The following is a 26,910-nucleotide window of genomic DNA, read 5'->3' as shown; positions in this document are numbered from 1 at the left end:
CTGACTTGATTAATATATGTAAACTTTTTTGTCATCAGTCTTTTTAGTAGAGTGGTGATATATTTAATATAATGACTTTCCCTTCTGTTTGCTCGTGGCTCATTTCTAATGGAGGGCAAAAAGAGCAGTAGTCCTTTAAGAGAGACGCCTTGCATCTCCTCCGAGCTGAACAGATATTTTAAAGTCATGCAGTGATGTCAGCACCAGACTTGTAAATATTATTGAAGCACCCCCCCCCACACACACCCCCCACCCAAGCTCCTCCTCTCCTTCCTGGCTGGTGTGGCAAGGAGTAGAGAACGTTATAAAGGGGGTTGGAGGGACAACTATTCGATCACTGACTGGCAAGGTGTAGAGAGAGGAAGGTTGGTATTGGAGCGCCTTCTCCCTGCTCTGGCAGATCATCCTTTCAATGTGCCAGTGCCTGCTGTCTCTCCACTGCCTGAGATAGAGGGGTCTCCTTGTACCTACTCCACCGAACTGTCTAGGGAGCTCCTGTGCTGAGAAGATGCACCGCTCCATGCTCGAGGGCTTCCTGTTGCTCGCCTGTCTCAGTGTAACCAACGGCGTGAGGCCCAACAAGAGACAAACTTACAACGCGCCTACCCAGAACCAAAGTAAGTATGAGCAAAAAGCTTTCTTTAAATCCTCTTGAAATGTTCTCCGAGATCTCATAAAATTATTAATATTGCAATTTTAACTTCTATTGCAATCTCTCAAATGTCTGTAAGGAACATGTTAAAGTTGCATATTAAAATAATGAAATCATTGGATTTTTCCAATTATCAGGAAGGTTTTTTTTTAACTTGTGCATTACCAAAGTTGACTTTTCTTAAAGAGGTGTGTATTAAACTCCCAAGGTGTTTTAAACATGTTCAATTTCTCTGTACTACCACTGTTCAAATAACTTTCATAGCCCCTCTGAGACTTAAAAGCTTTTTGAAGTTTAAACTTCCAAATTATATTCCTTATAGCTGTATGCCAATTCCCTATTAATATTCCATGATAATTCTTGTTATTCTGCAAATGTGGAGAAAGTGACTGTTCTGTAATCAAATCTTGCATTTATGCAAATCTGTTTGAAGATGTATCTTGGTTTACATTCAAAGTGTGTTGACTTGGCTGGTGTAGCAAACTATTGTGGTATTTTTTGCTGAGTCCCTGATCAAAATGACCCTTTCAGTGGTAGGTGTGATGGCTTTGTAGGTGCCAATTGTTTGTAGATGAATTTAGACGAGAAACAGGCTCTCCACATAAGGGGTTAACCCAATATTCATGTTGGGTCTGCAGCTGGGAGTTGTTCATTGTTCTAAGGCTGCTGTTAATCTTTCTCTCTCCACTCCAGGCACTTACTTTCAACAGCATCTAATCTAATACAATTCATTTTAAGGACAGTGTTGACAAAATACCATCAACTGCTCTTTCTTTTCTCCCAACAGATGTTTCCTGACCTGCTAAATGTTTGCAGTTATTGTGTTTGTGTCAAAAAAAGTGTTATCAGCAATATTTTGCACTTCTGGACAATTCCATTAGAACATTAATTAGAGCATTCACCTCTCTAACCTAACAAAGAAACTCTGGCAGTAGGAGTCTGTTTGCTTTCTTTCCCTTGTAGTGTTTTGTGCTTTAACCCTGAACATTGGACAGATGTTTGACAATGGACAGGGGAGCTGGATTAAGCATCAAGATCCATTCATGTCACTGAATTGCATAACTGTCCTGTAGGGATCAAAGCTCAGGCTGACTCTGTGTCATAAAGCTGTGTGGAGTGTATTACATGGGTAATTAGGTTGGCCTTTTGCCAGGAGAAATCCTGACAGATCCATTAACACTAGAGACAGGATTTAGGAAGGTATGCAGTTGGGTTGCATACAAAGGGAGACTGCAGTGAGTAAAAATTTGAAGTGGGATTAGTTCACAATTCACTCACTGACTGGTTTAACTGAGTCCAACTGAGTTCATTTCATTCAGCTTATCAAAACATTTCTGAATGATCTAAGGCATGCAAGTTGCTGGAGGAGCTCAGCAGGTCAGGCAGCATCTATGGAGGGAACAAAGGCTTTGATGAGACCTGAAACGTTGATGGTTTATTTCTCTCCATTGACTCTGCCTGATCTGCTGAGTTCCTCCAGCATTTTGTAGGAGTTGCTCCAGATTTCCAGCATTTGCAGAATCTCTGCATTTCATTTTTTGATGTCTACCGTCTGGAATATGAGCGTGTGGTTGAGGCAAGGAACTGAGTTATTCTGAAGGAATTGCTTAAATGGGGGAAATCATTTGTGTTAAATATTGTATATCTGCAAGATAAACGATCTGGAAACACTCAGTAATGACTGAGAAGAAAAATAGTTCAATATCATCCTCACTTTTGTTTTGCTGGAAACTCAAGACCATCATTGCTGCCACATTTTAAAATGAATGTGAAGCAACTTTGAAAAATGGATTGGTGTTTAACAGTGTTTGGGCAGAGTTGTATAACTCTCACCAAGCTGAAATAAGACAGCTGTGAAAGGGAGCGATGAGTTAATGTAAAAGTTGGAAGACTCTGGAAATGTGAAATAAAACAGGATGCAGAAGCTTGCAACAAGCCAGGCGTCGTCTGGGGAGAGGGCAAAGCAGTTAATGCTTCATGTCATTGACTGACAGAAGGATGAGCCTGAAGTATTAACTCTCTTTTCTCTTTATCCTCTTATGCTATTTCACTTGCAAGTTTACTCCAGAACGATCATGGTTCAAACGATGTCCTCACCACGGGTGAGGAGTTCAGCAGCCTGAAGAGCCACACTTAATTCAAGAGCAGCTTCTCTCCCCGTGGACACTACCTTCTTTGCCCAATTTGTAATGGTAATTTAAAGGAACTTTATGGATTTGCAGTGTACCACAGTCACATAGCAGCAGATATCACAGCACATTAGTCAGTAACAATAATAATAACCATTAGTGATCATCGATTCTGATGGTTCAGGAGTGGCCCCACCACAACCTAGAGATCTAATCGGAAATGCAATTTTGGCATCTCAGTTACAATGAGTGTTTAGAGCTCTTGGAATGCATCCTTGATCTTTCGGGAGACACTTGATTTGATCTGTGTGTGTGTGTGTGTGTGTGTTTTGCCCCATTCAGATTCTTGCTATGACAATGGGAAGGTTTACCAGATCAACCAGCAGTGGGAACGCACCTATCTGGGTCGAGTGATGATATGTACCTGTTATGGCGCAGGTCGCGGCTGGAATTGTGAATCCAAGCCTGATGGTAAGCAAACAGTTAATAGTCTTTCCTCCTCTGCGTCCCTTACAATCCATCTTGGGGTTTTGCATTGACTGCAGGCAGCAAATGTCACAACTATTTCGCCCCGATTTTCAGGAGTTTGTACATTCTCCCTTTAATGCATGGGTTCCTCCAAGTGTTTCTTCCCCTAGTTCAAAGACGTACTGATTAGTAGGATATTGTAAGTTGTCCTGTGATTAGGCTGGTGTTAAATAGGTTGGTTGCTGGGCGGAGGGGCCCTGCCTCATACTTCTAAATAAACAAATAGACACATACATACATAAATATTTTATATATATCTACAGATTAGGTTGTGGCATAACCAGAGGTGGGACACTAGTACGAGTGAACGCCATTCTGTAGTGGAATGTGCTGTATGGCCCCTGCTGTCTCTGTACAGCTGCCCTCTGGTTATGTCTACTTGGTGATGTGTCTGGTTGCACAAATATGCCTGGAAAATTGGGCTGCAGGAGCTGGACACAGTTGTCTACCATTGGTGCTGGGCTCTCACCCAGCTCCCCCACTCTTGCCTGCGACAATTGCTGTCAGCAGAGCAGGACAGCGCACCACACGTGCCGTGGCTGTTTACTTCCTCTGGAGGGTGCTGTACTGATGCCTAATTCACAGTGGGGCTGGGACTTGAACTCCCTCCACCCTCTGCCTGGATGGCTGTGACTAGCCTCCTGAACTCCCTCCACCCTCTGCCTGGATGCCTGTGACTAGCCCCCTGCAGACCCCACTCCTAGCGTGGTGTCTTATCCCTCTGTGCGTGGCACTCAGTTTGGGATTTGAATACTGAGGTCAGGCTGCTCTAAACTAGTTCGAGTGTTAGGTCTGGGGAGAATTTGTGTCTTTGAGAGAGAGAGTTGGCTGCAGGGAATTGACGAAGAGAATGCCACTGATGGGAATGTTGTAGACTTGATAGGCTGAATGGCATCCTGCATCATAGATTAAGAGTAAAAGATTTACATTAAGAGTAAAAGATTCCACAACCTATCAACTAACTTTCAAGGACTCCACAACTTGTCTGTGTTAATTAATAAATACTGTTTTACATTCGAAGTGTGTCAACTTGGCTGTGACTTTTTTTGCTGAGTCCCTGATCAAAATGACCCTTTCAAGGGTAGGTGTGATGGCTTTGTAGGTGCCAATTGTTTGTAGATGAATTTAGATGAGAAACAGGCTCTCAACATAAGGGGTTAATCCAATATTCATGTTGGGTCTGCAACTGGGAATTGTTATTGTTCTGAGATTTAAAGTTTAAACATTAGCTTTATTTGTCACAAGTCCATCGAACATCTGGGTGGCGGGCTGGAGATACAGCTACCAAAAGAGGTGTAAGATGTTCCTTCCCTCCGCTAGCCTATAAGTCACTCTTGGACAAAGTGTAGCACCTGCCTAACCTGTGATCAGGGTCACGTGAAGTCAGGAGCTGGTGGGGGATGGTCGCATGAGAAGCTGGTGCACATCACAAGTCCTGGTGATGCAACCACTGATGCCATGATGCAGGCAGACAATCCCTGAAGATTATTGATGATGGCTGGGGTCACCCGTCTTGTAAAGACGCTGCTCAGAAGGCAGCAATGGGACCATGATCACCTACGTCATACGACACAGCACATAATGATGATGATGATGACATTGAAAAATGGGTTGTTTTGTGTCAACAACCAACACAGTTCAAGAACTGTGCAGGGGCAAGTGTCACCCACATAGCATGCCCATAACTTATTGATCCTAACCCGTATGTCTTTGGAAGATGGGAGGAAACTTAGAGTACTCAGAGGAAACCTGTATGATGCGGAGAACGTACACGCTGCTCACAGGCAGTGGTGGGAATCGATCACTTATCTTACTGCTGGCGCTGTAAATCGATGGCGCGAACCATTATTGTGACTTGTAGGCTAGCAGTTAGCATAACGCTTTACAGGGCCAGCGATAGCGATTCATTCCCTGCTGCCGCCTGTAAAGAGTCTGCACTTTTCCCCGTGACCGCATGGGTTTCCTCTGGGTACTCCCCATTTCATCGCAACTCCAAGGACCTACAGGTTAGGGTCAGTAAGTCGTGGGCAGGCTACGTTGGTGCCAGAAGCCTGGCAACACTTGTGGGCTGCCTCCAGTACATCTCGGACTGTGTTGATCTTTAACGCAATCGACACATCTCATTGTATGATTTGATGCACGTGTGACAAATAAAAGATCATCGAATATGGGTCTTTAGCTTAGCTGGGGCAATCTGCCTCCTCTGTTGGCACAGCTAATCAGGCAGACCAGTAGACCCAACGAGTGGACTGACAGTGGGCTGACGGGCCCTGTGGTGGTGGGTGATGGTGGAGGCTGAGCAAACTGTTTGGAAGGATCTTCAGAGGCTTTTGAATTTAGCACCCCCCCCCCCCCCCCGCCTTGCCTTGACTGTGCTTTGCTTGTTTCAGTGGAGGAGATGTGCTTCGATCAGTACACCGGTAACAGGCAGCGTGTCGGTGACACCTGGGAGCGCCCGAAGGACGGTATGATCTGGGACTGCACCTGCATCGGAGCGGGCAGGGGCAGGATCAGCTGCACCATCGCAAGTAAGTAACACCGTTAACGGGCAACCTGAAGCGGCAATGAATATGACGGGATGTAGCCACTGCAAACTTCTAGGGTGTGGTTAAAATAGTTCCAGACCTGACTCGGGTATCCGGTGGACTCTCCCCTGACCACTTCCTTCTGTCATCACCTGGATGACGGGCATCTGTTTTGTAAAAGCAAGTCAACACGGATACATGTTAGATATTGGGGAAGGTTGCAGAGGGATCAGGAATTTTGACTTTTATAAGAAGGTGGTTAATATTAAATTAAACAATATTAAACACTAGGTGAGATTTTAATCACAATAAAGGCCAATATTTCTCCCTTGTTGAGAGACCATATGCCTCTCCCTCTCATATTGTGCCCCAAATCTCTCAGAATCTATTATGGGGATTGGCCATCAATATTCTTGTGCCTGCCGTTCCCTGTCTGGGTGCCCGTCATCAGTAAAGCCCACCCCTGCATGCCCTGCTGCAGAAATCTCATCAGCTTGCCCCTTCATCTTCCCTGGATACCTTCCCCAATGTTGTACTCCTCACAGGTGCATTCCTTAAAGTTCCTGGCGCACCATCTCCATTCTCGGCTCCTATCCACGATCACATCCGTCGCTGCCTTTGGGAAGGAGGTACAGGAGCCTTAGGTCCCACATGACCAGGTTCAGGAACCCCTCAACCATCAGGTTTTTGAGCCAGCACGGATAACCTCACTCACCTCAACACTGAACTACTTCCACAACCTATCAACTTAACTTTCAAGGACTCCGCAACTCATCCTCAGTGTTAATTAGTAAATCAATTAATTCATTAGTTAGTTTTGCAGTTTGTCTTCTTTTGCACATTGGCTGTTTGTTAGTCTTTGTGTGCAGTTTTTAATTGACTCTAATGTATTTCTTTGTTATATTGTGAATGCGTGCAAGAAAATTAATCTCAAGTGGTATATGGTGACATATATGTACTTTGAAGTTTGCGTGTACCTCCTAGTGATTTTGCAGATCTAATCAGCCCTCTCCTGACTTCTTCTGCCAGTGCCAGCAATATTCTTTCTTTTTTTTCAAATCTTTTTTATCATTATTATCCAAAATTAACAAATACATCGAAGTAGGCAACACTTACAATGTCTGAAGAAAAAAACATTGTTTTAAAGATTGAAAAAATTTTGTGACAAAAAAAAGAGAAAAAAGAAAAAAAACCCTACTAAAGCAAAGTGAGGGGAAAAAACCCATTAGGTATTCAACCTCGGAGCCATGCGTCATACAAAAAGCTTCCATCAAACCGCCAGCAAGAAAAAAAAATGTACCAAAAATTTACAATTAGATCGTGGAGGAAATCTATCAATTAACTCAAATGGTAGTAAGGAGCAAATGAGCCTCATCTTTTCTCAAAATCAAACATGGGTTCAAAGGTTGGACTTCTAATTTTCTCCAAACTAAGACGTAGAATCGCTTGAGAGAACCATTGTGACAAAATGGGAGCCGACGTATCTTTCCACTTCAACAGAATGGCCCTCCTAGCTATCAATGTAACAAATGCAATATTCTTCACATTCCTTCCCATCCACAGGGAATGAACCTCCCAATTACTCCTTCCACCTCCATTAACTAATGTACATAAGACAGCATGAAGGTGAAATTTCAAGCTTCTGCTGCAGACCAACCAAAGCAATGTCCACAACAACAAAGATATTTCTGAAGATGCTGAATGGAGCCTGCCTGTCCTGGGGTTAGAAGACTGTGTATGTGGGTGGATGGGTTGGTTGGAAAAGGAACGGAGCTGTTTTTGTTTCGCTGTTGTTTCTTTGCCACTTGGTATGTACTGTGTTCTGAAGAGCATGTGGGTATGCAATTTTGGCGCCACTGGAACGTGTGGTAACACTTGCGGGCTGCTTCCGGCACATCCTCGGGTGTGTTGGTTGTTGACGCAAACGGCTCACTTCTCTGTATGCTTCGGTAAATCTGATGGTGAGTGGGCTTCACAGGCACTGAGCATTTCCCTCCCTCGCAGATCGGTGCCACGAGGGCGGCCAATCCTACAAAATTGGAGATACCTGGAGGAGACCTCATGAGACGGGTGGCCACATGCTGGAGTGTGTCTGCCTTGGAAACGGGAAAGGAGAATGGACCTGCAAACCAATAGGTACTTGCTCCTGTGTTGGTATCAAACTCTTAAGTGAGAATGCCCATTCTCCACTCTCTGCGCAGTATGCAGCGTGAAACCATTATACTGGGGATCGGATTTCACCATTACAAGGGAGTTTTTGAATTGCGCCCACAGTGACATCACAACATTGAGAAATGTCCAATCCAGAACAATGACAAATTGGTTCGGTCATTGTACTGTTTCACCCTGGGGGAGGCAGAGGAAGGTGTGTGGAATGCCCTGCCTCTGTCAAGGCAGACACATTGGGAGCATTTAAGAGACACTTGGGCTCGTGGATGACATAAAAATGGAGGGTTGGTTATGTGAGCTGGAAGGGTCAGATTGATCTTGGAATAGGTTACAGGGTCAGCACACTGTGGACTGGAGGGCCTGTATCGTGCTGTGTTCTGTGTTCTATGAAAAAATTTCATTAGCTTTGAAGATTAGAATTTAACATCCACTTTGGCTGCAGACTTTTGAATGTCCAGGTGCTGTCAAAATGCAAATATTTCTTCCACTCTGTAAGACTGGGGTTAAAATCTCCTACAATGGAGAGAATTGTGGATTGATACCAAAAAGATTAAAATGGAATTTCTCAAAGGCTGGAAGTTCACAGTTATGTTTTCTGGAATGACTTGGATACAGTCTCTGCTTTCTGTTAATTTTAGTTCAGCCTCATGATAATTAGATTCAGTCATTGAGAAAGCACATATCTTCAGAAAGCGTCCAGCCAATGGAGTGGACGCTCCAATGTCTCCATTGATACTTCCTACACAAGCATGGACTCATTGATAGTTGCCTATGCAACTACATCCAACTGAATCACCTTCAAGTGAAGGGAAATCGGATAAACTGGGAGGCACAGCCAGTAGAGCAGCTCTCTCATGGTTCCAGCGACTAAGGTACAATCTGACCTTGTGTGGGTGCACTCTCTGTGTGAAGCTTGCACATTCTCCCTCTGGCCCACATGTTTCCCTCTGGGCATTCCGGTTTCTTCCACATCCCAAAGGCGTGCAAGTTGGTACGTTCATTAGCCACGTGTAAGTTGCCCCGTGAGTGTAGGTGGTTTGTAGAGTCTGGGGTGGGTAAACTGCTCAGAATGTGTGGGGAGTAGCAAAAATTAGTGGGGAACGGGATTGTTCTGTGAAGTGGCATAGACTCGATGGGCTGAATGGCCTCTTTCTCTGTTGTAAGGGTATGGAATATGAACTGTGCAAGTAAGTAGCATAATCGAGGAGAGGGGGGGAGTGAGGAATAGAAATGTAGGGACAACTCGTTTAGAAAATGGTATCTGTGTGAATGGGTGGTTGGTGGTCACTGAATTATGTGTTGGAGCACTGTATAACACTGATCCTGTGTCCATGTAGCGGAAAGGTGCTATGACAATGTGGCTGGGACTACCCATGTTGTTGGAGAGACTTGGGAAAGGCCGTACCAAGGCTGGATGATGATAGAGTGCACCTGTCTGGGAGAAGGCAATGGACGCATCACTTGCAGTTCGCGAAGTAAGTTTGCCATTTAATCTTGAGGTCCTTAGTTTAGACATTGAACCATCTACTAAAATCGCCTGAGTGTAGACTTGACTATTTATGCAATCTAATTGAAGTGTTTAAGATGATTCAATGATATGATGGGATCAACAGGGAGAAATTATTTCCTCTGCTGAACAAACCCAGAACAAGACCGCTTAACATCAACTGTTCACTGGAAGTCCCTAGGGCACTTTCTCACATATTCAGTAAATGAAAATCTGGGGCTCTTGTCCCCAAACACCTGAGGCAAGAGTGAAGATTTCAACATTGAGACGGATCAATTTTTCAATCTTGGTTGTTGACACCAGATGAAAAGTAGCAAAATCATACAAATGCAAATCAGATACAGGTTAGCCATGTTGCAATGCCCTGGAGAGGCCTGAGGGGTTCATGGGACTCCTATCTATTGGAGTGAAAGAATACATGATCTTTTTTTTACTGTCTGTATTGAACTGTTTGTGTCCAGTATGATCCAAGTGCAGTAGAGGTGTTGATTCCATGGTTTAAGAATAACGTCTGAAAGCTATACCCAGACAATCATTTACCCCTTCCCCCTTCCCTCCACCCTTTCATACTCGCTATCTCCCAGCTTCTTTTCAGTCCTGCTGAAGGGGCTCGACCTGAAATGTGCACTGTCCATTTCTCTTCATAGACGCTACCTGACACGTTATGTTCTTCCATCTTTTTGTGTGTTGCTCCAGATTTCCAGCACCTGCAGTCTCTTTGTGTCTCCTAACCAATCTCCAGTCTTATGCATCTGAACCTACAGTACGTAGGGTCCCATTCCAGTTGTGCCTATTTCTTTACTGTTCCCCCCCCCCAAGGCTTCACTCTTCTTTCTCCTGTGACCTCCATTTCTGTGCCCTGAAGAACTGAGTCTTGGGGGCACCCATGATTTTCATTGGAGCAGTGTGCATTCAGCTGTCAATAAACTCTGGAGTACTTTCCCTTGTTTTTTAATTTAAGCCGTTTCTAGAGGCCAACCTCTTTGTATCCGTTTTGTTTTCATGCATGGTTTGGACTAAAAATTAAGACTGCTTTAAAAAGGTTTTGGCCTGGAACATCAACTGGTTATTTATTTTCATAGATTCTGCCTGACCTGCTGAGTTGCTCCAGCATTTTGTGTGGGTTGCTCTGGATTTCCAGTATCTGCAGAATCTCGTGTGCTTGTGTGTTTACATTAGTACAAGTTTGTGTTCTTGGCCAATTGGCAATTCATTGAATGAAGTTGTAATGTTTCTTCTACCAGCTCTGTCACTGAGGTAGCTCAAGCAAGCACCTCAACTAGCTCACTTAATGACAGTTTGGGACCCTCACCTTTGTTAACCTATATAAATCTATGACTAGTATGTTTTGCTTATAATTACTGATTTCAAAAGATATAAGTGTTAGCTTTTTCTTGAGTCTTTCTCTTCATGAAAAGGGAGATAACTAAAGTATTTTGAGGAAATTCTAGGAGGGAATGTCAGAGGTAGGTATTTATGCAGAGAGTGGCTGGGTGCATTTAATGGCCTGCCAGAGACGGTGGTAGATGCAGATCAATTAAGAAACTCATTGGATGATAGCAAAATGGAGGGCTATGTGGGAGAGAGGTGTTCAACTGGTTATTAGAGGGTTGCCACAACAACATGGACTGAAGGGCCTGTTCTATACAGTACTTATCCACATTCTACGTTCCAACTCTTTACAGACCGATGCAATGACCAGGATACCCGGATGTCCTACAGAATTGGTGACACTTGGACCAAAGCAGATACCAGGAGAGGCCTTCTTCACTGCACCTGCTTTGGCAAAGGCCGTGGAGAGTGGGAATGTGAACGCCACACAACTGTAACATCAACAGCTATTGGTGAGTGTGGGATAATTTCAGGGTTGGCCCGCTGTAGTCCAGTAGGGGCATGTCATTGGCACAAATGCAACACTTCGAAGCATCCAGATTGGATGATCATACAAATTGATTATAATTTAGAAGTCAGGCAGGAATGGAAAATCACAAATCACTCCAGTCTTTAAGAAGGGAAGAAAGCAAAAGGCAGGAAATTATAGGCCAATTAGCCTGACTTTAGTGGCTGGTGTTTAGAGTTCTGTAGTGAGGATGAGGTTTTGGAATACCTGAAAACACATGATAAAATAGGCTGAAATCAGCTTGGTTTCCTTAAGGGGAAATCTTGCCTGTAAGCTTTGTTTCAATTCCTTGAAGAAATAACAAGCAGGCTAGACAAAGGAGTCAGTGGATGTTGCTGACTTGGATTTTCAGCAGGCCTTTGACAAGGTGCTGTACATGAGGCTGCTAAACAAGATAAGAGCCAATGGTATTTTAGGAAGTTTACTAGCATAGATAAAAGATTGGCTGACTGGCAGGAGACAAAGAGTGAGAATAACGCGTCTGTTCTGGTTGGCTGCCGGTGACTAGTGGTGGTCCACAAGAGTTGCTGTTGGACTTGGTAATTTTCACATTGTATGTTAATGATCTGGGTGATGGAATGGATGGCTTTGTGGCCAGGTTTGCAGATGATACAAAGATAGGTGCTGTTGCAGAAGCAGGGAGTCTGCAGAAGGAATTGGACAGATTAGGAAAATGGCTGATGGATTACACTGTCAGGAATTGTATGATCATGCACTCTGGTAGAAAGAATAAAGGCATAGGCTATTTTCTAAACGGGCAGAGAATTCAGAAATCGGAGGTGCAAAGGGAATCGGGAATCCTAGTGCAGGATTTCCAAAAGCTTAATTTACAGGTTGAGTCAGTAGTAATGAAGGCAAATGCGATATTAGCATTCATTTCTAGAGGACAGGAATGTAAAAACAAGGATGTAATGCTGAGGATTTGTAAGGTCAGTCTCCATTGGGTATTATGAGCAACTCTGGGCCGCATATCCAACAGAGAATGTGCTGCATTGGAGAGGGTCCAGAGGTGGTTCATGAGAATAATCCCGGGAATGAAAGGGTTAACGCATGTGGAGCAGTTGATGACTCTGGGCCTGTCCTTACAGGAGTTTAGAAGAATAAAGGCAATCTCACTGGAATTTACTGAATATTGAAAGACCTCTATAGAATGGCTGTTTTCAATAATGGGAGAGTCTCTGACCAGAGGGCACAAGGGTGTCCCTTTAGAACACAAATTAGGAGACATTTCTTTAACCAGAGGGTGAATCTGTGGAATTAATTGCCACAGATGACTGCAGAGGCCCAGTGAATGGGTATACTTAAAGCAGAGGTTGATAGGTACTTAATTAGTAAGGGTCTCAAAGGTTATGGGGAGAAGGCAGAAGAGTGGGGTTGAGAGGGAAAATAAATCAGCTGTGATAGAATGCAGAGCACACTAAATGGCCTAATTCTGCTCCCTTGTCTTATGGTCTTATATTTGGCTGTCGTTTTGTCAGGATTGTTGCTGATGCGAGGTGGAAGATGGTGGAATTTTGGTGATGTGCTTGCATTGAGATACTGGCCATATTGGGAGGGAGTGTGAGGGCAGTGATCAGCAAAGTGAGTGGAGAAGTGGCCTGTGATGACGATGAATATTCTAATTCTGTCTCGAAGAGCTTCTGCAAAGATAGCATTCAGATCTCAGTGGTTGGTGATGTGGCAGCTGCCACAGGTGGTCTTGCGGAAGGAGCCTAATGCACATTCCAGGGGTCAGGACCAGTACCCGTACGGTAGCTGGCCCGTTTCCTCCTCATTACCGCTTCCTCTTCTGCCTGCCAGGTTGGAGGCTTTTTATTGGCCAACAAGTGGGAGGTGCTGGATCAGATTACTAACTTCAGGCCGACGAATTTTAGTCAATGGGAGTATTTTACACGGATTGCTAATTAGAGTGTTTGATCAGGGCCTTTTCCCATCACTCTGACTCCACCGCCCTCACCCCCACCTTCAGGAAGGAGGCACAGGAGCCAAGAAAATTAATCTCTGAGTAGTATTTGGCGACATATACGTACTTTTACTTCCTGACCAACCAACCACCTAAACCTTCTGACACATTGATTCCAAATGGATGGAAAAGTAGGCATAATGCTGTAAGTGGGAAGCAAATGGAGGAATGGCTGCTGTAGCAGAGCGGACTAGATTAGCTCGAGGAAAGTTTGCAAATTCTCCCTGTGACTGGATGCTTTGGTTTCCTCCCATGTGCCAAAGGCATGCTGGTTGGTGGGTAAACTGGCTGCTGTAAATGTTGGCACATGGCAGGAAAACCAGAAAGAATTAATGGACCTGCAAGAAAGATTAGGTCACGGGTAAATAAGCCAAGAACGAGACAGGAATGGACTCAATAGGTTGAATGGCCTCCTGCGTTAACAAAAAATAAAGGGTTTGTTTACTGAAGGCTTCTCTTTTAACAAAGCCTCATTTCTTATCTAGATAATAGCAATCAGGGGCGCCAGCACCCTGTTCCGGCAGTTTACCAGAAGCAGTGTATGAGTGATGGAGGCATCTTGTACTCTGATGAGATGCAGTGGCTGAAGATGCAAGGGAACAACCGAATGCTGTGCAAATGCCTGGGCAACGGCGTCAGCTGTCAGGAGTTGTGTGAGTATTAACACCCGCTATGTTACTAGTCAATAGCATTAGTCACTTCCTCGAACATTACATCACACCTGATTTTAATGGTTAGCCCCCTTCAGTCCCCATAAACTAGAGTGTAGCATTATCTTCCCCTTGGCTTGAAAAAGAGAAATATTAACTTTATTTGTCACGTGTACACTGAAGCACACAGTGCATCAAATCAAATCAACAATTGTGCTCGGCAGCCCGCCAGGCTTCCAGCGCTGACGTAGCATGCCTGCAACCACTAACCGTTCAGCTTTGGAAAGTGGGAGGAAACTTACAAGGTCACAGGAAGAAATACAAGTTCCTTATAGACAGCAGCAGGAATCGAACCCCAGTCTTTGCAGCTGGTGCTGTAAAGCATTGTGCTCTCCACGAATTGCTCCCCTGGTGACTTGCCCTTCGCTACCTACTGTACCTGGGGTATCGGGAGCAAGAGGACTCGGGTTTAAGGCAAGAAGATGAGTTTGTAAAGGGGTTCTTGGTTGGGGGGGGGGAGGAAGTATTTTACAGAGTGGTTAATATCAGAACTTGCTGCCAAAGGGGGTGGAATGTGATAAATGTCTAAATTAAGTATTTCGACGGGCACTTGAATAGGTTAGGCTGGAAGGTTATCAATACAATGCGTCCAAGTGGAGTCAGTATAGGTAGGCAGAAAAGCTAGCATAGATGTGGCGGGCCGAAAGGCCTGTCTGTGCTGTATGATTTGTCCTCAGACTATGTTAGTCATTGATAGAAGTTGCATATTCCATTGCAGGGTTCGATGTACATGTGGCAAATAAAGCCAATTTTTGAAAGGTCTTTATCCTGAAGACTTACCAATCACAGAAGAGTTATAGCGGCTGTGTTCTTGTTGGAATTTGCAAGGTCAGGGAAGGTATTTGTGTGTGAGCGGGGAACACTGAAGCTGTAAGGAAATGCAGGTTAGCAGGATCATTGGATTTGTGTGCCCTGCATGAGTTGCTTCCCTGGTGATTTGCAGTCTTGCTAAGGAGAGCAAGAAGTGGGGTGATTTTTGTTGAAATAACTGTCCCTGAAAGTCTTGCCAGTCATTAGTTTGAGCAATTGAAATATCCTCAAGGTACGTTCAAACTCAATTCATCCGATCTGGTAAGATGTGAAAATAATAAATACTAACTGCAGACCTTGCATATTCACTCTTTCAGCATCCCAGGACAGAGTCAGGAATAGCTCTTAGTTTTGCAACCTAGTACATTGCTCCTTATACACGGAGTGAACGTGACAGCAGGTTCTGTCATTGGTGCTTAGCTGGACCAGCCTGGGAATTTGGAGAGGGTGCATTATCAAATTTGCTCTGTCATCGTCCCTCACATTCTCCCCTGTCCCTCAATAGAAAAGGAGGCTGCTCTGCATTAATTTTGCCCCTGAGCTCCAGCTTTCATCTTCTTCCCTGTCTTGCAATCACATTGCATGAAGCTATAACCTTGTGCTCTGGAGAGAGTGCAGAGCAGATTTACAAGGATTGGAGGGCGTACCTTATGAGAATAGGTTGAGTGAATTTGGCCTTTTCTCCTTGGAGCAACGGAGGATGAGAGGTGACCTGATAAAGGTGTATAAGATGATCATGTGGACAGCCAAAGGCTGTTTCCCAGGGTTGAAGTGGCTAACACGAGGGGGCATAGTTTTAAGGTGCTTGGAAACAGGTACCGAGGGGATGTGAGGGGTAGGTTTTCCACACACAGAGCGGTGGGTGCGTGGAATGGACTGCCAGCGGTGGTGGAGGAAGCGCATACGATTGGGTCTTTTAAGAGACCCTTAGATAGGTACCTGGAGCTTAGAAAAATAGAGGGCTATGCGCTATGGAAGTTCTAGGCAGTAGGTTACATGGTTGGCACAACATTGTGGGCCGATGGGCCTGTAATGTGCTGTAGATATCTATGTTCTAATCCATAGTGACACTCATGCTGATGCTAGCCAGGGCGTGGGTTCAGGTGTGTTCAGGAGGCTCATCCCACTCCAAAGAGCTCGGCACTAAAGTGCAGGCTGACCTTTGTTGTGTGGTATCAAGGGAGTGCATCATTGCCAGGAGCTTTGTCACTTAGGGGAGAATCATACTTGAGAGAGGGCAGATGGGTTCTCTATGCTGTCTGGTCATGGTCAATCTTCACCCCTCAGCTAAAGTATTGATCTACATTGGAACTTCCCGTGCAGAATCTGAGTGAACTGTTTCCCCCATTAGAATGGTGACCACAGTTCCAAAGGCTGTTTGGTTGTGAGGTGCTTTGGGATGTTCTGAGATTGTAAATCTTGTTTTGTTTCATCCAGTAAAGCACACTCACTACGGAGGGAATGCAGATGGAGCTCCCTGTGTGTTTCCCTTCACCTTCATGGGAAAGACCTACCACGCCTGCACCACAGACGGACGGCAAGATGGCAAATTCTGGTGCAGCACCAGCGCGGACTTTGACAATGGCCGCACTTACTCCTTCTGCAACCAGCAGGCCTGTAAGTGAGGACGCCTTCCCGAGTCCGTCTTCGCGGTCGTTTTATGGTTCAGCTTAATAGTCCGGTGCACAGCAGTGCCCCCTACCTAACCCACTGGCTGGCTGACTTGAGTTGGACAGGAACCACAGGCCGTAGCAGTCTGCAGGTACCTGCCCCATGTCCCCTCCATTTGGGGTGATGCCTGGGCTGACCGTCCTGTGCTGTCTGGCCATTCGTTAATGAGGGGACAGCACAAACATGGCTGAGGGGAAACTGGCATTGAATCCCCACCCATGTCAAATAACTTGCTAGGATTCACTTACAACATGGCAAAATAGACTGATACCCATTGCCGAAGGTGTAATTAAAGGGCATTTTAGGAGAAAGTGGCTTTACGAGTCCTTTAGGGGGATGAAGCATTAAGATGCCTGAAAATAATATGGCATTGCTCCCTCCTGAGTTCATTGCCTGCAAGTTTCTTGTATGTAAAGCCTCTTAATAGAGCATGTGTTGGGCACGTGGCCAAGTGGTTAAGGCGTTCGTCTAGTAACCTCAAGGTCGCTAGTTCGAGCCTCAGCTGTGGCAGTGTCTTTGTGCCCTTAAGCAAGGCACTTAATCACACATTGCTTTAGTCTCTGCGAGGAGTGGCACCCCATACAGACTTCCAATATGCGCCTTGTAAGGCATGAAAATGCCCAACGCAGGCCTCTCAGTCAACGTTCCCCTCCCTTAATAGAGCAGGCCACATTTGGTTTCTCTAGGAAGAGTCTCAGGGAGTAAACTGTTTCCTGTCAGCTGCATGTGGGCAGTCGAGTGCCCAGGTTGTGCGAGGGTTCCATTCCGGAGAATTGCTGATCACCCTCAGTTGTTCGTAAGGTCAGAGATGAAGGGCAGCATGCAGGAGAGGATCACAGAAACAGCTGTGATGGGAGTATGGGCAGGCACAGGAGAAGCAGCAACTGGTGCAGCTCACTGACTCGGTGAGTGAGCAGGTCAGCCCGCCGCACAGCTCGACCCAGCCCCCCCTTCCCCCCACACCCCAGTTGTTGCTCAGGAGGAGCATTGGGTGGGGAGAGAAGCTGTGAGGAAATGCCCTGTCACGATCCACCAGAAGATGCTTGTAACCCCACCGCAGCTGCAAATCCCCGTTCGAATGCACGGGATGTCCATCTGTCAGGCAGCTGTAACTTGTGGAGGCCTGCATCACGAGCTTCACAGTCGTGATGGGGAGGACCATCAATGCTGTTTTCCTTCAGGTGCAGTAGGCAGGCCGACTCGCAGGTAGTCAAGTGGGTTGAGGGCATTGGAGAATGTGGTCAAAGCCTGACAGTATGAATCTTCTGCGGGGGTTGTAAGCTTTTCTCTTCCACTCTCTCCTACCCCACCCCACCCCACCCCGACCTTGCTCAACAATTTACTGCAAGCAGCCAACTACATCCAGACGAGAGGAGGGAACTCGAACGGTGCCCTGTGCCACTTCCCCTACTTGTACAACAAGCAGAACTACACTGCCTGCACATCAGACGGCAGGAAGGATGGCATGAAGTGGTGTGGGACGACTGCTAACTACGACGGCGATGGGAAGTTTGGCTTCTGCCCAATGGCAGGTATGGCTGGAGAGAAATTTACGGTATTAGACATTCTAATATTGCAGAAGAGACAAGGGAATAGTGAAGTCCTTTAGAGCTTTGTGCTTCTGGACCTGTATACTGAGCTCCTGTTCTAAATTCATGGAGCAAGCCATTCAATCACTAGCTCCTGTGCTAATTCTCCAGTAGATCCACCCACCAGCCCCCTCTGTCTCGCTTACATCTGTCCATGCCGTACCCTTATCCAGGTTACAAAAGTAATTTAGATATTCTGCATCGGAAAGAATCCATTTTGCCAGTAGGCAACTTGGAAGTGTAGACCATTCCTGGCCTTGTCTGTCACTGTTAGAATATTGCTGATCCATTTCTCCTCTATTTATTCATCTTGTTCACATACCCTTGGATGGACTTTCTTACAAACGTCTTTTAATCTCACTTTCAAAATTATATCTGTCCCCAGCCTCCAGAAGTTTTTTTTTGAGGGAGAAAATTCTGTATTAGTACCATGCATTGAGTAACAGTTTAAAGATTAGCTTTATTTGTCACACCTATATTAAAACCTGCCATGAAATGTTGTTCTGCATAAACGAATAACATGGTCCAAGGATTATGCTGGGGGGCAGCCCACAAAGATCACCACACTTCCAACACCAATGTAGCGTGCCCACAACTTTCCATACCACGTCTTTTGGATGTGGAAGGAGACCGGATCACCCGGCGGAAAACCCCGCGGTAATGGGGAGAACGTACAAACACAGACAGTGGCGGGAATTAAACGTTGACAGGCTAACCTCAATGCTACCCTGCCACCCTGACCAAGTTGGCTCCTATTCCAAGCTCATGCCCCAAACACTACAAGTCAATCTGGTGTCCCTTGTAATCTACAGCAATATCTCCATACAGTAAGAAAGCTCAGTGAATTTAAAATAGTGACTGGAATTACATGAAGTTTGGGAGAAGTGTTCAAATGCAATGAATCACATCAATACAGCATGCTGTGTGAGTACAGTGTGAACTTTGTGCAGATTGGTATATGATTTCATCACTAGCTCCCTTGGACTCCTGTTGTTACTTACGCTGCCACTCCATTCCCTTCGCTCCTCATTAGAACATGAAGAAGTGTGCACCACCCAGGAGGGGGTCATGTATCACGTTGGAGACCAGTGGGACAAGCGCCATGACCAGGGCCACATGATGAGATGCACGTGTGATGGAAATGGCCGTGGGGAGTGGAGCTGCATTTCATACACTCAGCTGCGAGGTCAGTCAACGTGCTGTCTGTACGTTCCGGTTTCTGCTCACAGCCTGACCAGCCTGTGGACTTCCTCGTCCAGTAGTGATACCGGAAACGGTATACTCTTTATCTATCACTCACATTACTCCTGCTTTCCAATCTCAAACCCCATTCCATTGTTTTCTAATTTGTGCCTTTCTGTTTCTGTCTCAATTTGTTCTTCTGTCTTCCCCTTCTCCATCCTTTCTTCTCTTCCCCCCCATTGTCTCTCTCCCTCTTTCTCACTTTCACCTCTCTATCCTTTTCTGAATCCTTTTTTCTGTCACTTTCCCTCTTTTTCTCTGTCTTTATCTTACATATCCATTTTTCATCCGGTTGGAGTTGAAGAACAGAACTACAGAGGGGAAAAAATGATTTAATAATCTGTGTGAGTGGAGAAATGCAAGTGATCTCAGCAATAACCCAACAGTAGAACCCACCTGTCGGCGTGTGCTGAAAGAAGTGATTGAGGCGACCGTTTAGACAAGTTTCAACAAGGGAGCCTTTATTTCTGACAGGATTATATTATAACACTGACTTCAGGTGCACTAGCATAACATACACAATGTCAATACATGAAAGCTGTAGTTAGTATAGAGGAAGATTGCGACAAAAGTTCATTCAGAAACTTACAGGATGATGGAAAATAAATCTGTGTAGATCAGTGCAAGGTGTGGTATTTGGTGTGTAGACTAAGGAAGCCGTACACAGAGTTGGACGGAGATGCAGAGGGATCTGGGATACAAGGTACAAAGCATTACAGGCAGCAAGGCAGAAATGTAATGCCCTTTGCAAAGCAAAGTTCTGGAGTTCCTGTGTAGCAGGATGGGTTTGGAGGGTGGGAGCTTGTACAGAATACTATGCCACTCTTTGGAGGACAGTTCTCCTCGCATTTGAGAGAGGGTACAGAGGTACAGGCGATGGTTGAGGGCTGATTCTATAGGATGGCATCAGAGTTGAGGTTCCATGCACTTCAGGAGCAACGCAACGTCCCAGAACTGCTTCTTTGGGCAGAGGCGTGACAGGCTAGGTTCTTGAAGGGTGTTTCCTGTGCCAGGGGAGAGGAGGCTGAGGGGTTACTGGATAGATAAAGGACAGCACAGATGCCCTGTCTGTCAGTACGTTTAGGAGAGAGACGAGCATGGAATTCATGCAGGAAGGTAGTGGTGAACAACTGGGTAATAGGACAGACTGAAAGGGCTGGATGTTATGTTCATCCTGCTGAAGTTCTTCCTGGGGTTTGATGAGATAACGAGCGGGGGTTGTGCTTCTCTTCGTGCAGGAGACACTTCTTAAGCCAGTGAGTGGGGAACTGGTTGCCACAGGCTGTGAGTGAAGGAAATGTTTTAGATTTCTTTAAAGAGAAGCTAGGTAGGTGGGATTCAGGATTCAGATTTATTTATCACATATGCATTGAACTGTACATTAACCAACACACCCAAGGGTGTGCTGAGGGCAGCTGGCAAGTGTTGTCACACATTCCAATGCCAGCATTGCACACCTTCAGCGTTCAGCTGAACAACACAAAACACAGCGGGCGACACGACAAGAACAGCAAAACAAGTCCCTTCCATCCTCTCACCCACGTACACAGTCCTCCAACGACAGTACGGTCCATCTTTGGCTTCCAGCAGACTCAAACTCATAGACACTGGGCCTGCAGCCTCCCCAGCGTGGCCTCAGACTCGGGGCCTCGAGTTCTGGACTTCCGATCGTGTGACGGAAAGCGGAGCAAACATTTGGAATGGTAGGGACGGATGAAGGAGAGACTTGGAATGTTGAAACTGAGTAGTGGTGAGACTTGCCACTGTGACCTGACGTAACTCCACGTCTTCTATTCTGCCCACAGACCAGTGCGTGGTGGATGGAGTAACGTACGATGTGAACCAGAGGTTTAACAAGCTGCACGAACAGGGTTACCAGATGAACTGCACCTGCTTTGGGCAAGGCCGAGGACGGTGGAAGTGTGACGCCATTGGTATGTCTTCCCCCTTAGAAGTGATTTGAGCTAAGGTCTCTGGTTGGGGGGGGAGGGTAGTCTTGGGGTGGATTTTCTTTCCACCCCACACAACAAACCCACAGTGGGCTGATAGAGAGTTGGCCCAAGGAAGGGCAGCATAAATCTTGAACCTACTGTGTTTTCATTTTAGTTAGTTAGTTATTTAGAGGTACAGCTCAGAACAGGGCCTCCTGTCCCAATGAGTTGCAGCACCAGCAACCCTCCTGTTTAACACTAGTCTATCCACAGGTCAACTTACAATGACCAATCAATGTACGTCTTGGGCTTGTGGGAGGAAACCGGAGCACCCTGAGGAAAGCCACACGGTCACAGGGAGAACGTACAAATGGCACTGGGATTGAATTTTGAACTCCGGAAGGCCCCCGAGCTGTAATAGCATCACACTAACCGCTACGCTACTGTGGCGCCCTTTTCAAATGACATAAATGGAGACAGATCCAGGGGGGCTGAGGGAGGAATCACTCAGGGTCAGAATCAGATTTGTCGTCACTTCTGCGACGTGAAGTTCATTGTGTTCTGACAGCAGTACAGTTCAAAGACTTAATTACTACAAATTACAGAAACAAATAATGCAAAAACAAAGGAATAATGGAATAGGCAGTGTACGAAAAGGAAGGCCCCAGGAAGCTTTTTCCTCTACAGAACAGGTGAGGGGCAACCTGACCAGCCTGGTCCTGGAGGAGCCACATGGTGTCGTCAGGATGGGCAGGGATGGGACCCTGTATCAGGAACCAGGAGACATTACCGATGATTGTAATCATGCCAAGACCAGATTGGATGGTAATATTGAGCAGCAGAAGTTCAGGCATGGGTTAGATTAGATTAGTTTAGCTTTATTTCTTGCATTCATCTGTGAAATCATCCTATTTTTACCCGCACTGGTGCGTGACACAAGCAGTAATCCAGAGATTACCACCCCTGAGGTCCTCCTTTTCAGCTTCCTATCTAGCTCCCTGTATCGCCTCTTCAGGGCCTCGTGCCTTTTCCCTCTGAAACACGCTGGTTCCGTTGGCTGTGTAAGTCTAGGGGAGACACCCTCCGGCCCTGCCAAACGTGGGAGATTGAAGCGCAAGTCCCCGAAACCACCGTTTGTGTGGATGCTGAGTGATCTGTTACCCCGTTACAAATCAGTACCACGAAATAACAGTACACTGCATACAATTAAATGATTTAGCTTTATAATTCTTAATTTGACTAAAGGGTTAGTAATGAAAATGCAAAAATATAAAAGGGCCCATTTTAATGAGACAGTCAAGTTGGAGCTCACAGTTTCCCCTTCGCTGATCCTCCTTCGATCTCCCTGGGATTTGTCATGTCATGGCCCCGCTCCTGGTCGAGTCCTACGACCTCTTCTCTCCAGCATCTCCTCTCTTCTCCCCTCTCAAAATCTCCAAGCCCAACCTTCGTGTCCCTCACCAGAGAAACCTCCTCTAAATCCGGCCATTCTAACTGAATGGGATACAATTCTCCTATCTCTTATCTTCAATAGTAACCCAAACAAGCAGCATACACAGAACAGAACAGCATACCAGAGAGAAACTACGAGCCATATGAACCAAGGCATTACACCTCCGATGTTGCTGTGCCAATATGTATGGCAGCAACATCAAGAAACAGAGTGACATGCATCATTTTGCATTGACAGTCAGTGCAGTCTTATGTGCTGGGGCCAGCTCATAAGTATTGCCACACCTCCAGCACCAACATAGCATGCCAGCAACTTACTAACCCTAACCCTTTGAAACGTGGGAGGAAATCAGAGCACCCGGGGGAAACCTGTGTGGTCATGGGGAGACAGCAGCAGGAATTGATCACTGATCTTTAGAATGCTGGTGCTGTAAAGTGTTATTCTAACCCCTACCCTGCCCTGGCACTTGGTTGAGAGAACTTTGGAGGGAGAGATTCAAGATGGGACAGGGTGGTTGCATAGACAAGGGGGTGCACATGGTTTTCCGAGGAGGTTTGCCGAAACAGCACGTTGCGACAGATTTGTCAGCACAGGACCCAGGAAGGGGAGTTGGGAGGCCAATAGGTTTTTGTGGGGTAGAGAATGAGAGAAGAAACAGCTTGTGCTGAGTCTGGAGAGGGCTTGAGGGAGAGTAGTTGGAAAGAGATGAGAGTGTGGGGCACCATCTTCTTAATTAATGCATTCCTAATTATTGAACACTGGCAGAGTAGGAAAAAAAGGTTTCTCCTCATTCCTCCCCACCATACCCCCAGACCAGAATCTCCGGCCAATTAAGTTCAATTAGTCTTCTTTGATTACCAGCTTTCCTCTCCTTGTAAAGTACGGCTAGCTGAGGTTAATTCCTCCTCCAGTCGTAAATCAAGCCCCTATTTCAAAGCAAAGTGCTGCCAAGGAAGTGGTAGACTGCTGAAATCCTTTTGAACTTTCATTCCAAATCTGAATGAATTCCCCTTAGAATCCTTCACCAGCACCACGTCTGGCATTCCAGGCAGCTGGTGAACCTTTTAGCAAACACGGCTCTGATTTTAACTTTACACATGTTGAAACAAATGCAGCACAATTGTAAGAGCAGAAGCAGGGAATCTCCTCTTTGTACCCGTTTCCTGCTGGCTCATGCTACCCGTCCCCTTGTCGCTCGGTGTGCAGTACAGATTTTGCACAGTGTTACACTCAACACAGCTGGGCATGAGTCTGCGAAGCCCAGGCATGCCCAAATATGTGAGATTAGACTATTAGCTGTAATACTATACAACATTGTCAAATGTGCAGATGATTTCAGGCATAATCCCGGTTAAAAGTAGAGCTCAGCAAGTTTTTGTGCTTTTTGTTTCTCTTTATGTTTTTTTTACTTTTGTGGTGAGTCTAGATTTTGAGGCTGAAACTTCCCAGCGTTCACGTTCCTGTCATAAGTAAACTGAGCGCTCCAGTGGTTTTAGCGGGCAAGACTGCGCCCTGATCTGAAAATGGTGTCTTTTCATGATCTTGTTGGAGACAGCATTGACTGAATTTACAAAACCATGTTGAAGAGGAAAGACTTAATGTATTTCACCTTTCCATGTAACAGTGAAGGAGACCATTGGGTTATAGCGGCTCACAGAGCAATCTGATTTGCCGCCTCGTTGCTCAGTGGCCTATTCCCATCATCTCGCCCCAGGTTCTGCAGCTCATCTTCACTATAGGCAATTAACCAGCCAACCTGCACACTTTTGGGATGTGAGAAGAAACCAAGCGTTCACAAGGAGAATGTGGAAGCTGCACCCAGACGGCACTGAATCCAGGCCACACGAACTACAGGGCAGCATTGGGTCACCAACTTTGCTGAAGTGTCAGCCGAGGGGTGACTGGATAGAGTTAGTGCAGGTCCTCCCTAGGTTGTGATCATCCATCTTGTGTACAGCCTGTGTTTGTGACTGGACAACTGAGAGACCACCGAGATGGATTTTCCATCAGGTATCTTCTGTGCTGCACGAGTGGGGTTCACAGCAGTAGTGAGTGAAATGAACTGGATTCACGACATGTTGCCCTTGGCCTGTCTATGTTTTTATTTAAGTATATTGCCCGATGACCACATTTCAGACATGCAAACTGTTTGGGTTCCAAATGGTTCTCGGGAACCAAGGGAGAAATTGTCATTATACAAGTAGGTTTTTATACTTGTACAGCAAGCTAAAATTAAGAAGTCCGGGTAAATCAAATGAGTAATTTTGGAGAAGCTATTTTACTGTAAGAATGATGAAAATGTGTGGAGTGGTTGAGACCCTCTTCTCAACACTACCATCAGGGAGGAGGTACAGGAGTCTGAAGACCCCTCTCAACACTACCATCAGGGAGTCTGAAGATACGCATACCGTATATATTTTACTGTAATTTATAGTATGTTTTATGCACCGTACTGCTGCCACAAAACAACACATTTCACGACATGTGTCAGTGACAGTAAACCTGATTCTGGGGAATAGGATTGAGGGGTTACGGGGAAGCTGGAGAACTTGGAGTGAATGTTATGGTGAAGGAAGCGGGAGGGGGCTTGTTGAGAGACGACACTTGCCGTTAAGTGGCCTGCTGGTGTACTGTCTGTGACCTTGTGTCCGCTGTTCCAACCACTCTCTAGATCAGTGCCAGGACACCGAGACAGGCCAGTTTTACCAGATCGGTGACTCGTTTCCCAAGTATCTCAACGGCATCCATTACTTGTGCCAGTGCCATGGCCGGGGAGTTGGTGAATGGACCTGTGAACCAGAGAACTCGGAGAGAGGTAAGCATGTGTCCAGTGTTGAACTCTGACCAAGTGCCCAGCAAGAGTCACCAGATGATGGTCAAGGATGAGAACCCTGGTTGACCCCTGTGTTCACTGACCCAAGAAAATTGAAGCCTCCTGTACAAAGCAACCATTGATTTGGCTGAGTGATTTAGCCTTGGAATGGTGGTGCTGCTCTGACTTGTGTGTTGGTATAACACGGGACCGCGGCTCATTCCAGACCCACGCCAACCTACTGCTGGTACCGTGTTTGGGAGTGCATCTCATTTTCCAGATGGGCTTAAGAGATGTCAAGAAAGGCATGGGAGCTCACGGGCCAGTGCTTGCTGCTCAGTCTGAGGGTCACGAAGTAACCGAGAGATGCAGGTGTTCTGTGCAGGCTGCAGAATGGAGTTGTGCTTCAGTGACCAAGTGAGCCACCAGCACTAAAGCCAGGTCCAGAGCATCACGGACGGGCTACTGGGCCTAAATTTTACCCAAGGTGGGGTAGGTCAGTGATCTGTGTAGGCAGGAAATATGTGATCAGGTTCGGAGATATGGTGCAGTTAAGGTTGGAGGGTCATGGCCTTGGGGAGACTGTTGGGTTGAGGGATTGGGACCTTAGGGTAATTGAGGGAGTACTGAGTGCTGTAGGGGGTAATAGGAATCTGAGCTGAATGGCTTTGGATGAGAGGAGAGGATGTTGGGAGGTGAGATGGTGTAGAGGGAGCTTCACTTTGTGTCTAACCCTGGGAATGTGATAGGATGGTGTAGAGGGAGCTTCACGCTGTGTCTAATCCTGGGAGTGTGATGGGATGGTGTAGAGGGAGCTTCACTTTATGTCTAACCCTGGGAGTGAAGGGATGGTGTAGAGGGAGCTTCACTCTGTGTCTAACCCTGGGAATGTGATAGGATAGTATAGAGGGAACTTCACTCTGTGTCTAACCCTGGGAATGTGATAGGATAGTGTAGAGGGAACTTCACTCTGTGTCTAACCCTGGGAATGTGATGGGTTGGTGTAGAGGGATATTCACTCTGTGTCTAACCCTGGGAATGTGGTGGGATGGTGTAGAGGGATATTCACTCTCTGTCTAACCCTGGGAGTGAAGGGATGGTGTAGAGGGAGCTCCACTCTGTGTCTAACACTGAGAGTGTGATGGGATGGAGTAGAGGGAGCTTCACTCTGTCTAACCATGGGAATGTGATAGGATAGTGTAGAGGGAGCTTCACTCTCTGTCTAACCCTGGGAGTGTGATGGGATAATGTAGAGGGAGCTTCACTCTTTCCAACCCTGGGAGTGTGATGGGATGATGTAGAGGGAGCTTCGCTCTCTG

General features: G+C 46.0%; 1 protein-coding gene across 2 annotated transcripts in view; it reads left to right on the top strand.

Moving 5' to 3' along the window:
- The first annotated feature begins 312 nt into the window (after window positions 1–312).
- The window catches only part of LOC140199346 (fibronectin-like), a 96,755-nt gene continuing 70,157 nt past the window's right edge, over window positions 313–26,910 (top strand). For both annotated transcript variants that reach the window (XM_072261243.1, XM_072261242.1), the window contains exons 1-12: window positions 313–617; window positions 3,124–3,252; window positions 5,700–5,837; window positions 7,839–7,970; window positions 9,341–9,478; window positions 11,196–11,354; window positions 13,859–14,026; window positions 16,331–16,510; window positions 17,917–18,096; window positions 19,187–19,339; window positions 21,201–21,329; window positions 25,451–25,594. In XM_072261243.1, the coding sequence (XP_072117344.1) occupies window positions 509–617; window positions 3,124–3,252; window positions 5,700–5,837; window positions 7,839–7,970; window positions 9,341–9,478; window positions 11,196–11,354; window positions 13,859–14,026; window positions 16,331–16,510; window positions 17,917–18,096; window positions 19,187–19,339; window positions 21,201–21,329; window positions 25,451–25,594 (1,759 nt within the window). In that variant the 5' untranslated portion in view covers window positions 313–508. The remainder of the gene's footprint in view (window positions 618–3,123; window positions 3,253–5,699; window positions 5,838–7,838; window positions 7,971–9,340; window positions 9,479–11,195; window positions 11,355–13,858; window positions 14,027–16,330; window positions 16,511–17,916; window positions 18,097–19,186; window positions 19,340–21,200; window positions 21,330–25,450; window positions 25,595–26,910) is intronic.

The sequence above is a fragment of the Mobula birostris genome, chromosome 6 (assembly GCF_030028105.1).
Source record: "Mobula birostris isolate sMobBir1 chromosome 6, sMobBir1.hap1, whole genome shotgun sequence".
Lineage (NCBI taxonomy): Eukaryota > Metazoa > Chordata > Chondrichthyes > Myliobatiformes > Myliobatidae > Mobula > Mobula birostris.
The sequence above is the reverse complement of the archived record's forward strand: the minus strand, read 5'-3'. Positions and strand labels throughout refer to the sequence as shown.